This window comes from Pristiophorus japonicus, chromosome 21 (assembly GCF_044704955.1).
Source record: "Pristiophorus japonicus isolate sPriJap1 chromosome 21, sPriJap1.hap1, whole genome shotgun sequence".
Classification (NCBI taxonomy): Eukaryota; Metazoa; Chordata; class Chondrichthyes; family Pristiophoridae; genus Pristiophorus; species Pristiophorus japonicus.
The window spans coordinates 14,501,057-14,518,173 of record NC_091997.1 but is presented as its reverse complement, the minus strand read 5'-3'; the positions used below and the strand labels follow the sequence as shown (position 1 = coordinate 14,518,173).

General features: G+C 44.1%; 1 protein-coding gene across 12 annotated transcripts in view; it reads left to right on the top strand.

The window, feature by feature from the left end:
• The window catches only part of hdac5 (histone deacetylase 5), a 338,699-nt gene that overhangs the window by 217,562 nt on the left and 104,020 nt on the right, over window positions 1–17,117 (top strand). For all 12 annotated transcript variants that reach the window (XM_070864414.1, XM_070864416.1, XM_070864417.1 and 9 more), the window contains one exon: window positions 5,864–5,985. In XM_070864414.1, coding sequence (XP_070720515.1) covers window positions 5,864–5,985 — 122 coding nt within the window. The remainder of the gene's footprint in view (window positions 1–5,863; window positions 5,986–17,117) is intronic.

Genomic DNA, 17,117 nt, shown 5'->3' with positions numbered 1-17,117 from the left:
GATTTTTAGAAGTAGCATTGAAATGTACTGCATCTCTGAACCAGCCCTGAGCAGTCAATTTGTCATAATGCAGAGCACATCACAAGATACTCTGGTCTGATCTGCATATAACACTGTTCTCCTTCAATGCTATATATGCTCAGCTTTTGTTATGCATGCCAAGAAAAAAAAAGTCCTTGTATCAGAAATTGCTCTAATCAGAAATTCCCGTTTCAACTATTACTATTTGATTGATGAACTGTTGCATGAGGACAATGTCTTCCAAGCATCATTCTTTAAAGTAGGAAGACTTAGAAAATCAGAACACGGTAAATCTCTAAAAGCTACGCTGCAACCATTAGGTAGACATTTCATAGGATTACATAAGATGCACGGCACAGGCCATTCGGCCCAACTAGTCCATGCCGGCATTTATGCTCCATTCAAGCCTCCTCCCATCTTTCCTCATCTAAATCTATCAGCAGAACCCTCTATTCTCTTCTCCCTCATATGCTTAACTTGCCTCCCCTTAAAATGCATCTATACTATTCGCTTCAACCACTCCCTGTGGTAGTAAGTTCCACATTCTCACCACTCTTGGATAAAGAAGATTCTTCTGAATTCCCTATTTGATTTCTTGGTGATTATCTTATATTGATGGCCTCTAGTTATGCTCTTCCTGTCAAGTGGAAACATTCTCTATCAAAACTTTTCATAATTTTAAAGACCTTGGGGCCGAAATTGCCGTCCGCCCCAAATGGGGCGCACTTACCGTTTTGTAAGTGTTCTGTCTGCCCCAATGCATGGGATAGATAACCCGGCAAAATTCAGGACTTGATTTTTTTCAACCCCCGGGCGGAACAGTGTTGCGATCGCCAGCAGGGCGGAAGTCCGGGCGGGTCAGAATGTCCGTTGCTCCAAGTCATCAGCACTGCGCTGACGCGTCATAACTTCCCTTCAGTTCAGCTAAAGGGGAGGGCCGCTGCGAGCTCTGCAGCCACTTTAGTGGCAAGCACTGGGCCACCAGGGAGGGTTTCGGCCGGACCAGCGGCCTGGCAGCCAAGAGGCAGCCCTGTTGGCAGCCTGGCCGAACCTGTGGGCATAATTGTTGGCCCGACCTGGCAGTTGGCCAATAATAAAAAATAATATGGAGTCACCAGCAGTGCAACCTCCCCTTCAAGGGTGGGCGCGCCGCCCAGCCACAGACAGCTCCCCACTAAGGAAAGCTGTCAGTGACACCGACTGGCGGCGACACAGCTCCTGTGGGGCATTTCCACGCAGCTGTCGGAAAGGGGGTCGCTGCCAGTCGGTAAGGGTTCGGCACATGTCCAATGTGGCGGGAAAACGGCTGGTGCGATAACCTGTTTCTGCCGCTTCCGGCCCGGGGGCAATTTCGGTCGGGTTGGCCCATCCGTCTGCCCCCGGTCGGCAAGGCATCTCCGCTCCATTCCCACCCCTTAAGAGGCGGTAATGGAGCTTATGAAGGGGGGCAATTTTGGCTGCCTCAATTAAGTCCCCGCTCAGCCGCCTTTTTTCAAGAGAGGAGAGACCCAGTCTGTTCACCATTTCCTGATATGGATACCCTTGCATTTTTGGTATCATCCTTGTAAATCTTCTCTGCATCCTCTCCAGTGCCTCTATATCCTTTTTCTAATATGGCGACTGGAACTGTATGCAGTACTATAAGTGTGGTCTAACCAAGGTTCGATACAGGTTTAGCATAACTTCCCTTTCAATTTTATATCTCTAAAATTAAACTCTCGTGCTTGGTTTGCTTTTTTATGGCCTTGCTAACTTATGTCGCAACTTTGTGATTTGTGTATTTATACTCCAAGATCCCTTTGTTCCTCTTCCCCACCTAGACTTGCACCTTCCAAGTAATAAGTGACCTCCCTATTCTTCCTACCAAAATGTAATACAGGTTGGACCTCTCTGGTCTGGAACACTCTGGTCCGGAAACATCTGTGCTTCGGCATTAGTAGGGCCTGAGGGAGAGGAGGGTTTATATTTAAAAAAAAGAACATCACCAAACCAGCGTGTTAATTAATAAATGTGTCTGGGAGAATTCTACAGAGAGAGAGAGAGAGAAAGGCCCGAGTTTCGCAGACTGAGAGTTTGGAATGCAATCTCAGTGAGTTTTGCAGTCTGAAGTTATCTGTGCCATCTCAGTGAGTGTTGCAATGTGTTATCTGTGCAATCTGAGTGTGGGGTGGGGGGGCTGCGCCGTGGGTCTGTAACTTTAAACGGTGTTTCAGAAAGCGGGCTTGGTCGCTGCTGCGGTGTGCATGTGGCAATTGGCTGGTAGCGGCTGTCAGTCAGTGAATGTGTGCGCGAGTGCTGAGAAAGCCGCCCACAGGCTGCCAGTATGTACACGCACACGCACACGCACACTCGTACTGTCGACAGGTAAGCCTAAGCTAGGCATGATCTCCCGTGGTTCAAAAGTTCTCTGTTTCAACACCGGTCAGGTCCTGAGGGTGCCGGTCCACAGAGGTCTAACCTATATCTCACATTTAACTGTGTTGAACTTCATTTACTAATTAGAAGTCCATTCTACAAGTTTATTAATGTCCTCCTGTAATTGTTGCAGTTCTCCTCAGTATTGACTCTTCCCCCCACAATTTGGTGTCACCCGCATATTTAGAAATTGTGTTTTTGATTCCAAAGTCTAAATCGTAATGTAAATTGTGAACAGCAGTGGTCCCAGCACTGATCCTTGTGGAACACCACTATCCACCTTCTGCCACTGTGAATAGCTACCCTTTACTCTTGCTCTCTTCTTTTTATCTTGAAGCCAGTTAGCTATCCATTCTGCTACTTGTCCCCGACTCCGCATTTTCTGACCTTGTTCATCAGTTTATTATGGGGTGCTTTATCGAAAGCCTTTTGAAAATCTAGATAAATTACATCTACTGCATGGTCTATTCTCTCTGTTACCGCTTCAAAAAATTCAATGGGGTTGGTCAAACAAGACTTTCCATTTTGAAATCCATGCTGACTATTCATTATTATATTTTTAGTTTATAGATGTTTTTCTATTTTCTCCTTTACTAGAGATTTCATCATTTTCCCTACCACCGGCCTGTAATTCCCTGGACATGTTCTATCTTAAATATAAGTGTTACGTTAGCTATCTGCCAGAGCTCTGGCACTACATCTTTTTCTGATGAATTATTAAATATGTGTAGTAATGCCTCTGCTATTTCTTCCCGAGATTCTTTTAAAATATGTGGCTGCAATCCATTCGGACCAGGGGTTTTATCCTGAGTTTGATTAATTTATTTAATATATCCCCTCTTTATTTAGGGACGTGTTTATTTGTACTGCCAAAATGGCCAATGCTCCACCCTTTGTTTCTGATTAGTCTCCTTGGAGGATAAGCCCACACCTTGAAGTTTCACAGGAATGTGTAACTGGAACCACTCATCCCAAGGTCTCACTGACTTTGCAAATTGTAACTCGATCCACTTTGACTTCCTGAAGTGACAGAGGACAGAGCTCTCCAGAAGGCAGCAAGGGCCAGCCAAAGTGCCTTACCCCAGTCCAAGTGCATGCCCACCCCCTCCCCCCGCCGCCATCGGGCCCAGAACCGCCGCCATTGGCCGCCCCCTGCCACGCTGGCCGGGGGTGGGGGGGAGAGAGTCGGAGCCCAGGTTCTGCTTCACGGCACCATGTTCATGGAATGATTCGGCCAGGAGGGGAGCAGATCTTGACTGGGCAGGACTTGTTGCCTGTTGGTCAAAAAAAGTGCAGTACGGGCATGGGGGAACGGGGCTGGTCAGACGCCTGTCTGTCAAAAAAAGTGCAGTACAAATAGTTACATCGTTATCTTAAATGCACTTATCTCATCATCTAATGTCATGTCCACCTGTTTTATCACCTTGGTAAATACTGAAGCAAAATAATTATTTAATAATTCTTCCATCTCTCTATCGTTACCTGTGGTATTATCCTGTCTATCCCTTAAAGGCCCTTTCCCCATCCCAACCTTCCTTTTTTTTAATAATTGATATGCCTGTAAAATATTTTATTATTTTGTTTTATGTTCCTTGATAATTTAATTTCATAGTTCCTCATTGCCTTCCTAATTGTTTTTTTGACTTCTCTCATCGTTTCATATTCTCCCTTATCATACACTCTCCTGCTGACTATGTACTTAATATATGCCTCTTTCCTTACCCTCAATTGTTCCCTTATGGCTTTATTCATCCAGGGAGTCCCATTCGTGTTTAGTATGTTCTTTCCTTTTAGTGGAATATATTGTTCCTGCACTCTGAACACCGTTTTAAATGTTTTCCATTGCTGTTCAACATTGTTTTTTGCTAATATTGTTGTTCGTTTTTATTTTCCCAAGTTTTATTTCACTTAGACAATTTTGTTTTCTCCCAATAGTGTTCTAGATTGGAATTTACTTAGAAACTTATCAGTTTATTGGGAAAAGACTTAAAAGTCATAGTAGACTCGACATTCAACATGTTCAACCAGTGCAGAGCAGTAATCTACAAAACCAATGGAATGTTGAAATACATAGCCAAATTAGTAGAATATATGTCACAGAAAGTTGTGATGAAACTGTATTGTGCTTTGATCAAATCGCACATTTGGTACTGTATCCAATTCTAGTCACTGAGACACAAGGAAGACATTCAAGTGTTGGAGGCAGTGCAGGGAAAAGCCACAAGGCTGATCCCAAGTCCTCGAGATCTGCATTATGAGAAAGGCCTGGATAAACTTGGGCTTTTCATGCTTGAGAGGAGGTTTCTAAGAGGTGATCTTATTAGAGGTATATAAGATAACAAACAGCATGGAAAAGATATATCTGAAAAATTATTTCAAATTGAACTGCAAGATTAGGATGAGGGGCAACAGGTTAAACCTGGTAAATGACACATTTCAGACTGGCATCAGGAAATTTTACATACAGCGAGTCAAAATTGGTCAAAACCGATGGTCCGCCCATTTCTTGGCGATATGCCGGTGGTAGGTCGTTTCATATTGCCGGGGCGGAGTGTGCGCGATTTTCGTCACTTTTTTTTCTCAGCGGTATGCCGAGCGGAGTGCAGCCAGCGGTGTGCGGGCGGTGAGTCCTTTTCACTCGCGAATCTTCGATTCCCGAGTTGTGTGCACGTGCATGCTGCTGCAAAGCTCTGCCCCCGAGGGGCACCAACGAGATTCCACATAGACTGCCGGTCTGAGAGCACTGTGCAGGTATGTTGGGGGGGTGGGGGGGGGGAAATCGCTGCAGTGGAGGGAGATCACTGCTGAGGGGGGAGATACCTGTGGGGTGGACATCGCTGCTGTGGGGGGGGAGGTGGGGGGGGGGGGGGGAGATCGCTGCTGTGGGGGGGAAGTGGGGGCAGATTGCTGCTGTGGGGGGGTGGGGGAGAGACTCGGGGGTGAGGGATTTAAAAACATTAACAGGTAAAGATGCATACCGCCGACAAATGATCGACTTAAAACCACCTTTTCCAGGGCGGTCTGCAGGGTCGGTGGTAAGTGATGAATTTTGCAATTTTGGGCGGTATGTCGGCAGTCCGCAAGCAGTATGTCCACCAATTTCGGGTCCATTGAATGGACTCCTGGATAGAGTAATGGAGACAATACCCCTGGAATTATTTAAGAACCAATTGGATGCTGCAATGAGTGAATTTAGGGTAATTCTGGGTGGATAAACTAAAATGGACCAAATTACCTTCCCTATCTGCAATTATTTCGAGAATTTAGTCCTTTTGAAATAAATTGCATGAAATTCATTCATGGAATAAATTTACTTCCAAGTGGAATTTGCTCATATCAGGATTGCCTTTATCTGTTTCTCCATGCACATTGAATGCATTGTTGTAAGCACAGCTGTATTAATGTGCTTTTCTCTTGATTCCACCAGGGGAGCCCACCATGCTTCACTGGACCAGAGCTCCCCACCCCAGAGTACAACACCTCCCACCTACAAAGTCCCATTGCTGGGATCATATGATGGAAAAGATGATTTTCCACTCCGAAAAACTGGTGAGTAGTCAGCAGATAATGAGATTTATTTTTAAACCACTTGTAACAGCTGAAAAGTAAATACCTTAATGGAGCCATGGGGAATAATGTTAGTATGATGTTGAAACTCTTGTCAAGTCTGAGTCAGCTATAAAGCTATAATAATCATTTTCAATCTATCTTGTGATTTAATTGATCAGTATCTATACCTAGATAAAAAGAAATACATTATTTGATTTTATACCTCAATTTAAAGATTTTTCTCATATATATGCAGGTATTAAACAGTGCTAAAGAGTGAGGGAAGATATATTTTATAATTAACCGACGTACAACGGAGGCCACATTTTGAATGAATAGAAATCCACACTAATGACTAATGTTTGAAAATGCATATCGTCACCATTTTCAAGTGAAAATACTGAAATGTTGTGATTTCCCTATATTTATTTTTAACATAGGAAAATTCATGATTTTTTAAAAAATCAGCATCACAATTTACATAAAAATACTGCATTGAGCATTCCATAGGGATTTTTGTGTCTTGCCGTGTGACTTGAGCCTATCAATATTTTGCATTCTACCACAGATGGGAATCCAGGGATTAGATAGTCAACTGGTAGACTGATAATTTATCACTCTGGAAAACTGAATCGATTCCATCCCAGTTAAATCCTTGGGTATAAAATGAACCAAATATTGTTGGTTTCAGGTTCACAATCATTGATAGTAAAGGGTGTATGCTCAGATTTGCAGGCAATTAGAATTTATTTCTTGCAGTGAGCAATTTTTACTCCCTGATAGAAAATTTGGCAATTATTACAAAACAAAAGGGATGCTTTAGTGGTTACATCAGATATATTGGAAGGGTATCAGTTATTTTACTTATTTTATTCTTGGTAAAGAAAAGAAAGATATTGAAATGTACTGTCTATTTTAATGAATCAGAAATGTCATTATTTTAATAGTTGGACCATGTAAATCAACAAAAACAATGCTGTGTCCCTCCATATATTCAATAAATCTTTTCGAATGGGTTGTATTCAAATGAGAATCTGCCCTCGGCCTAGTCAACGTAACTAACTGTTCTATTCTTCACATTGATTCATCGGTTATGCCAGCTCCTGTCTGAAGATGATATATGCTCAAACTGCAGATACCATGAAAACAAGGGGAAAAATTACTAGCTTTCCACACGTAGCATGTGATCAGATTATTAGTAGTCCTTCGAGCTTGGGTTGATCGTGTGTCAGGAACAATCAGATGAAAGACCATTTTCTAAGACTCTTATTAATGTTAATCACGGTATTACTGTGTTGATAATTTACTGATTAAGCAGCAATAATTAAAGGAAGGAACAGTGGGCCCAGTTTTAATCTCATTATCCTACTGCTGTTTGTACTGATAGGAAATGCATTTTGTGTTAAACATGGATATAAGTGAGGTAGGTTTTTTGTTTAAGCAGTAGCATTTGTACACTAGCATGTCCGACACAATTGGGGATATCAACATTCTCAGACAACATTTTTAAAAATGTATATTGCATCAATGCTGACTTTTTTTTATTGTTTGTTTTTGGAATGTGGGCAACATTGACAAGTGCAGTATTTATTGCCCAATCCTAGTTGGCCTGACAGCATTGAGAGTCAGCTACTTAGTGTGGGACTGGAGTCACACACAAACCAGGCGAGGTAGGGGTTTGGGTACATTAGTGCACCAGTTGGATTTTCGCACAATCCCGGCAGTTGTTGTAGTCATTTTTCTGGTGCTAGTCCATAAATTGCCAGATTTATTTGGATTTAATTTCACTATTTGCCATGGTAGGGTTAGAACTTACAACCTCTAGACCAATATGTCGAGGAACCAACTAGAGGGCTGGCCATTCTAGACTGGGTGATGTGTAATGAGAAATGACTAATTAGCAATCTTGTTGTGCGAGGCCCCTTGGGCAAGAGCGACCATAATATGGTAGAATTCTTTATTAAGATGGAGAGTGACACAGTTAATTCAGAGACTAGGTTCCTGAACTTAAGGAAAGGTGACTTTGATGGTATGAGACGTGAATTGGCGAGAATAGACTGGCGAATGATACTTGAAGGGTTGATGGTGGATAGGCAATGGCAAACATTTAAAGATCACATGGATGAACTTCAACAATTGTACATCCCTGTCTGGAGTAAAAATAAAACTGGGAAGGTGGCTCAACCGTGACTAACAAGGGAAATTAAGAATAGTGTTAAATCCAAGGAAGAGGCATATAAATTGGCCAGAAAAAGCAGCAAACCCGAGGACTGGGAGAAATTTAGAATTCAGCAGAGGAGGACTAAGGGTTTAATTAGGAGGGGAAAAATAGAGTATGAGAGGAAGCTTGCTGGGAACATTAAAAACTGACTGCAAAAGCTTCTATAGATATGTGAAGAGAAAAAGATTAGTGAAGACAGTCCCTTGCAGTCAGATTCAGGTGAATTTATAATGGGGAACAAAGAAATGGCAGACCAGTTAAACAAATACTTTGGTTCTGTCTTCAAGAAGGAAGACACAAATAACCTTCCGGAAATACTAGATGACCGAGGGCCTAGAGAGAAGGAGGAACTGAAGGAAATCCTTATTAGTCAGGAAATTGTGTTTGGGAAATTGATGGGATTGCAGGCAGATGAATCCCTGGGACCTGATAGTCTACATCCCAGAGTACTTAAGGAAGTGGCCCTAGAAATAGTGGATGCATTGGTGATCATTTTCCAACAGTCCATCGACTCTGGATCAGTTCCTATGGACTGGAGGGTAGCTAATGTAACACCATTTTTTAAAAAAAAGGAGTGAAAACAGGTAATTATAGACCGGTTAGCCTGACATCGGTGGTGGGGAAAATATTGAAATCAATTATTAAAGATGAAATAGCAGCGCATTTGGAAAGCAGTGACAGGATTGATCCAAGTCGGCATGGATTTATGAAAGGGAAATCATGCTTGACAAATCTGCTGGAATTTTTTGAGGATATAACTAGTAGAGTGGACAAGGGAGAACCAGTGGATGTGGTGTATTTGGACTTTCAAAAGGCTTTTGACAAGGTTCCACACAAGAGATTGGTGTGCAAAATTAAAGCACATGGTATTGTGGGTAATGTACTGGCGTGGATAGAGAACTGGTTGGCAGACAGGAAGCAGAGAGTCGGGATAAACGGCTCCTTTTCAAAATGGCAGGCAGTGACTCGTGGGGTGTCGCAGGGCTCAGTGCTTGGACCCCAGCTATTTACAATATACATCAATGATTTAGATGAAGGAATTGAGTGTAATATCTCCAAGTTTGCAGATAGCACTAAGCTGGGTGGTGGTGTGAGCTGTGAGGAGGATGCCAAGAGGCTGCAGGGTGACTTGAACAGGTTAGGTGAGTGGGCAAATGCATGGCAGATGCAGTATAATGTGGATAAATGTGAGGTTATCCATTTTGGCGGCAAAAACACGAAGGCAGAATATTATCTGATTGGCGGCAGATTAGGAAAAAGGGCAGTGCAACGAGATCTGGGTGTCATGGTACATCAGTCGTTGAAAGTTGGCATGCAGGTACAGCAGGCGGTGAAGAAGGCAAATGGTATGTTGGCCTTAATAGCTAGGGGATTTGAGTATAGGAACAGGGAGGTCTTACTGCAGTTGTACAAGGCCATGGTGAGGTCTCACCTGGAATATTGTGTTCAGTTTTCGTCTCCTAATCTGAGGAAGGACGTTCTTGCTATTGAGGGAGTGCAGCGAAGGTTCACCAGACTGATTCCCGGGATGGCAGGACTGACATATGAAGAGAGACTAGATCGACTGGACCTGTATTCACTGAAGTTTAGAAGGATGAGAGGGGATCTCATAGAAACGTATAAAATTCTGACGGGACTAGACAGATTAGATGCAGGAAGAATGTTTCCAATGTTGGGGAAGTCCAGAACCAGGGTACACAGTCTAAGGATAAGGGGTAAGTCATTTAGGACTGAGATGAGAAGAAACTTCTTCATTCAGAGAGTTGTTAACCTGTGGAATTCTCTACCGCAGAGAGTTGTTGATTCCAGTTCATTGGATATATTCAAGAGGGAGTTAGATATGGCCCTTACGGCTAAAGGGATCAAGGGGTATGGAGAGAAAGCAGGTGAATGATCAGCCATGATATTGAATGGTGATGCAGGCTCGAAGGGCCGAATGGGCTACTCCTGCACCTATTTTCTATGTTTCTATGATAGCCCAGTTCTATAACCACTAAGCCAAAGGAGAAATAGGCTCTTTGCCCAACAAGCCCAGGCCTTTCAATGAAGGTTCACTAGTTTAATTCCTGGAATGAGAGGATTGTACTATGAGGAGCGATTGAGTAGAATGGCCCCAAAACGCTTTGAAGTTTAGAAGAATGAGAAGTGATCTAATTGAATTATCTAAGATTCTGAGAGGACTTGACCGGGTAATTGCTGAGGGTGCTTCCCTTGGCTGGTGAGTCTAGAACGAGGGGGCATAGTCTCGGGATAAGGGGTCAACCATTTAGGACTGAGATGAAGAGGGTTGTGAAACTTGGGAATTCTCTACTCCAGAAGGCTGTGACTTCTAAGTGTTGAGTATATTCAAGGCTGGGATTGATGCATTTTTGGACTCGAAGGGAATCGAGGGATATAGGGATCAGACCAGGAAGTGCAGTTGAGGTCGAAGATCAGCTATGAACCAGGCTATATGGCCTACTACTAATTTAATTTCTGAGTTCTTTTGTGAATTGTACCCCACCTCATTAATAGCCAAACGAAAAGTTCTACATAAATAATCCAATTCCCAAAGGTAGTCGAGGAAAACTCCAGAATACTTTAGCATCTCTATATCTCTACGACATTACGGCCTGATTCACTTCACAGACAACATTCGCTCGCTCCCCCCCCCCCCCCCTCCCCATCAACTCGAGATCAATAGTGCTCCATAAAATGTTGAATCAATTTGGTCTTTATTTGTTTGCCAGTTTGGTTTACACCAGGATCCTTATGAGCAATGATAAGCCAGCTAACATCTTGTGTGCTTATCAAAAATTGAGCAGACAGGAAGGAGGAGGAGGGTTGGTGTTGAACTTGCTTTCTCCCAGTCCTACCGAATAATCAAACACTCAGTATGTGTGTTCCATGCCAAAAGACACGAAAAAACTGACACGTTCTATGAGTGTTACAATTTTTTTTATTTATTCATTGTCAGGATGTGAGCATGACTGGCAAGGCCAGCATTTATTGCCCATTCCTAATTACCCTCAAGAAGGTGACGGTGAGCCTCTTTCTTGAAATGCAGCAGTCCTGTGTGGTGAAGGTACTCCCTCAGTGCTGTTGGGGAGGGAGTTGCAGAATGTTGACCCATAAATAATGGCAATATATTTCCAGGTCAGTATGGCATGTAGCTTGGAGAGTACTTGGAGGTGGGGGTGTTTCCCTGCGCCTGATATCCCTATTTCTAGCTGGTAGAGGTTGCGTATTTGGGAGGTGCTATCTAAGAAGCCTTGGCAAGTTACTGCAGTGGATCTTGTAGATGGTACACAATGCAGCTACGGTGCACCGGTGGTGGAGGGAGTGAATGTTTAAGGTGGCCGATCAAGTGGGCAGCTTTGTCCTGGGTGGTATTGAGCTTCTTGTGTTATTGGAGCTGCACTCATCCAGGCAAGTGGAAAGTATTCCATCACACTCCTCACATGTGCCTTGTAGATGGTGGAAAGGCTTTGGTGAGTCAAGAGGTGAGTAACTCACCGCCGAATATCTAGGCTCTGACCTCTTAGCCACAGTATTTATGAGACTGGTCCAGTTATGGTTCTGGCCAATGGTGTCCGCCGCCTTGCCCCCCCCCTCCGGGATGTTGATGGTGGGGGATTTGACGATGGTCATGCCATTGAATGTCATGGAGAGGTGGTTAGACACTCTCTTGTTGAAGATGATCATTGCTTCGTGTGGCGTGAATGTTACATGCCACTTATCACCCCATGCCTGGATCTTGCCCACGTCTTGCATGCGGGCACAGACTGCTTCGTTATGAGGAATTGTGAATGGAAGTGAACACTGCAATCATCGAACATCCTCATTTCTGACCTTATAATGGAAGGAAGGTCATTGATGAATCAACTGAAGATGGTTGGGCTTAGGACACTGTCCAGCAGAACCCCCTCAGTAGTGTCCTGGGGCTGAGATGATTGGCTTCCAAAAACTACAACCACCTTCCTTTGTGTAAGGTATGACTCTAGCCAAGAGATTTCCCCTGATTTTCATTGACTTCAATTATATAATTTGACTAAGGCTCCTTGTTGCCTCACTCAGTCAAATGCTGCTGTGGTGTCAAGGACAGTCACTCTCCCCTCACTTCTGGAATTCAGCTCTTTTGTCCATGTTTAAACCAAGGCAACAATGAGGTTTGGAGCCGAGGGGTCATTGTGGAACCCAAACCTGGGATGAAGGGGTTGTCTTCTGAGGAAAGGTTGAGCAGATTGGGCCTATACTCATTGGAGTTTAAAAGAATGACAGGTGATCTTATTGAAATATATAAGATTCTGAGGTGGGTTGCCAGGGTAGATGCTGAGAGGATGTTTCCCCTCGTGAAGGAATTTAGAACTAGGGGGCATAATTTCAGATTAAGGGGTTGCCCATTTAAGACGGAGATGAGGAGGAATTTCTTCTCTGAGGGTCGTGAATCTTTGGAATTTTCTACCCCAGAGAGTTGTGGAGGCCGAGTCATTGAATATATTCAAAGCTGCGATAGACAGATTCTTGAACTTTTGGAGAGCCAAGGGTTATGGGGAACAGGCAGGAAAGTGGAGTTGAGGCCAAGATCAGTTCAGCCATGATATTGGATGGCGGAACAGGCTCCAAGGGCCGTATGGCCTACTCCTCCTATTTCTTATGTTATGTAAACTGAGCATCGGTGATCAGGTTATTGGTAAGTGCCGCTTGATAGTACTGTCGATGACCCCTTCCATCACTTAGCTGTTGATTGAGAATAGGCTGATTGGACGGTAATTGACTGGATTGGATATTTCCTGCTGTTTGTGGACAGGACATAACAGGGAAATGTTCTACTTTGTCGGATAGATGCCAGTATTGTAGCTGCACTGGAACAGCTTAGCTAGAGACGTGGCTAGTTCTGGAGCACAAGTCTTCAGCACTACAGCTGGGATGTTGTCAGGGGCCCATAGTCTTTGCTGTTACAAGTATGCTCAGTTGTTTCTTGATATCGCATGGAATGAATCAAATTGGCTGAAAACTGGCATCTGTGATGGTGGGGATGTCAGGAGGAGGCCAAGATGGATCATCCACTTGGCACTTCTGGCTGTTTGTGCTTGCTGTTACTGTGTGATGATTTCCTAATCCTGAACTCGCTATTCAGGAGTGGGGGCAGGGGAGAAAAGAGAAGGAAGAAAAATAATCACTCGTCAATTATAACTGCTTTTGCATACCTCCAAGCAGTCTTCTTGAGAGAAATATTCATGAAGTTTAGGAGCACATCTCTGCTATTCTTTATCAATTGGGGAATGATGCATGGCATATGGAGAGCTGGAAAGAAAATTGAGCAGAGGAGTGGAAAGTTGAAAGAAAATTGAATCCAATATATTTAGTTATACAAAGGACTAATTCATGTAAATGAGTTGAGCATTTATTTTTTCACTAAGGTGGATCTCGCAGTTTGTGAAAATGTGCAGATCAGAGAATCGTTACAGCACAGTAGGAGGCCATTCGGCCCTTCGAGCACATACCGGATCTCTGCAAGAGCACCTCAGCTAGTCCCAATCCCCTGCCCTTTCCCCGTAGCCCTGAAAAATGTTTCCCTTCAGGTACATATCTAATTCCCTTTTGAAAGCCATGATTCAGTTTGCCTCCACCACCCTTTCAGGCAGTGCATTCCAGATCAAAACCACTCGCTGCATAAAAACATTTTTTCTCATGTAGCTTTTGGATCTTCTGCCAATCACCTTGAATCTGTGTCCTCTGGTTCTCGACCCTACCATCAATGGGAAAAGTTTCTCTCTATCTACTCTGACTAGCCCCCTCATGATTTTGAACACTCCGATCAAATCTCCCCTCAATCTTCTCTGCTCTAAGGCGAATAACCCCAGCTTCTCCAATCTACCCACGTAGCTGAAGTCCCTCAACCCTGGAACCATTCTTGTAAATCTTTTTTGCACCCTCTCTAAGGCCTTCACATCCTTCCTGAAGTGCGGTGCCCAGAATTTGACAATACTCCAGTTGTGGCAGAACTGTTCTATAACTTCCTTGTTTTTGTACTCTATGGTGTAGAAATTCGGTGCATTTGTGCCTCCTGTTAGCGCGGTGGCATTAACGGCTCTCGCCATATTGGGCGGGGTTTAATGGCACTACGGCAACATGCTCAGATCTCCTGCACCCGGAGATCGTGACGTCATCGCCGTGCGCATCACTCCATTAGTGCCTCGGCCCCAAAATTGACTTTTTCTCCCTGCAGCATCGCCGAGCGATGACACAATTCCCCTGCAGCTGTCTGTATTGGGTGGCTAGCCGCTACCCGGGTAAAAATTAAAGACGAAGTGACCAAGTGGGGAAACAAAAAATACCTTTTTGTTGCCGCTCCTGATCCGGGGTCCTGGCCGCGATCACTTAGCCCGGCACTCTGCTTGAGTGGCGGCTGATCGTGCGGCACCGCCGCTTCATGGTGGTCCAGGTAGGTTCCTTTTTCATTTGCAGAGCCGGCTGCGTGGGTCCATTCCTTTAGTTGAGCAAAGAGCCCCTCGGACGCGGCAGCGCTGCACTGCCCAGTGTGCTGCACTGCTGAGGCATCCGCCCCTTTAGCATCCCTGGAAAGAAGTGGGAGCGCTCGATTGTTACCTTCCCCCAAACAGGGCAATAGTGAATTTCTCTCCCATGTCTCTACTTATAAAGGATTTCTCAACCTGCCCTGCCACCTTCAACAATTTGTGCACATATACCCCAGGTCTCGCTGTTGCCCTTTAGTTTATATTGCCTCTCCTCGTTCTTTCTACCAAAATGTATCGATTTGCACTTTTATGCGTTAATCTTCATCTGTCACGTGTCTGCCCATTCCACCGGCCTGTCTGTCCTTTTGAAGTCTATCCCTGTCCTTTTGAAGTCTATCCCTATCCTCTTCACTGTTCACTATACTATAAGTTTTGTGTAATCTGCAAACTTTGAAATTGTACCCTGTACACCCAAGTCCAAATCATTAATGTATATCAAGAAAGGCGGTGGTCCCAGTACCGAACCCTGGGGACACCACTATATACCTTCCTCCAGTTTTAAAAACAACCTTTCACCATTACAATCAGCCAATTTCGTATCCATGCTGCCACTGTCCCTTTTATTCCATGGGCTTCAACTTTGCTGGCAAGTCTATTATGTAGCACTTTATCAAACGCCTTTTGGAAGTCCATGTACACCACATTAACTGCATTGCCCTCACCTACCTTCTCTGTTACCTCATCAAAAAACTCGATCAAGTTAGTTAAACACTATTTGCCTTTAACAAATCCGTGCTGGTTTCCCATAATTAATCCACACTGATCCAGATTGCTTTTTGTCCTTTTCCATAGCTAACCTAAATCTTATCACTGTTTCCTAAATGTTCTCTTATTGAAACTTGATCCACCTGACCCACCTCATTCCCCAGAACCAGATCCAGCAATGCCTCCTTCCTCGTTGGGCCGGAAATGTACTGATCAAGAAAGTTCTTCTGAATACACTTCAGAAATTCTTCGCCCTCTCTATCCTTAACATAATTACTATCCCAGTCTATATTGGGATAATTGAAGTCCCCCATTATCACTACTCGATAGTTATTGCACCTCTCTGTAATTTCCCTGCAAATTTGCTCCTCTATATCTTTCCCACTAGTTGGTGGATTATTGAATACACCTTGTAGTGTAATGGCACCTTTATTGTTTCTTAACTCTAACCAAATAGATTCTGTCCTTGACCCAGGGGGGTTATGCTTGAATTGTACAAAGCACTGGTTAGGCCATAGCTGGAATACTGCGTGCCGATCTGGTCACCGCATTACAGGAAGGACGTGATTGCACTGGAGAGGGTACAGAGGAGATTTATGAGGATGTTGCCGGGAGTGGAGAATCTTAGCTATGAGGACAGATTGCATAGGCTCGGTTTGTTTTCCTTGGAACAGAGGAGGCTGAGGGGAGACCTCATTGAGGTGTATAAAATTATGAGGGGCCTAGATATTGTGGGTAGAAAGGGCCTATTTCCCTTAGCAGAGGGGTAAACAACCAGGGGACATAATTTTTAAATAATTGGTAGAAGGTTTAGAGGGGATTTGAGAGGAAATTTCTTCACGCGGAGGGTTGTGGGGGTCCGGAACTCACTGCCTGAAAGGGTAGTAGAGGCAGAAACTCTCACCTCATTTAACAAGTACTTGGATGTGCACTTGAAGTGCCGTGACCTGCAGGTTTATGGACCTAGAGCTGGAAAGTGGAATTGGGCTGTATAGCTTATTGTTGGCTGGCACGGACACGATGGGCCGAAATAGCCTCCTTCTGTGCTGTAAACTTCTATGATTCTATGACCCCTCCAGGACATCTCTCTCCAGTACTGTAATATTCTCCTTACTCAATATTCCCACCCCACTTCCTTTCTATCCTTCCCTGAACACCTTGTATCCAAGAATATGTAATACCTGATCTTGTCCATTTATGAGCCAGGTCTCAATTATTGCCACAACATCATATTCCCATGTGGCTATTTGCACCTGCAGCTCACCAATGTCATTTACCACGCTTCAAGCGTTTACATGCATCTTGGATGTAAACCTATCTTAGACCTTCTTGAAATTTGCCGTGGTTTAACTCCTTCTAATACCGTACTCTTTCGTACTCTTTTGTGCACCTTGTTTCTCCTTTCTAATGCTACATCCTGGTGTCCATCTCTCTGCCAAATTCGTTTAAACCTCCCCCCCCCCCCCGCCACCGGGTGAAGATATTGGTCCCGGCTCTGTTGTGATGCAACCTGTCCGGCCTGTACAGGTTCCACTTCCCCCAGAGACAGTCCAAATGTCCCAGGAATCTAAAGCCCTCCCTCCTGCACCATCTCACCAGCCACGCATTCCTATTTCTAAACTCACTCGTGCGTGGCACTAGTAGTAATCCGGAGATTACTACTTTTGAGGTCCTGCTTTTTAATC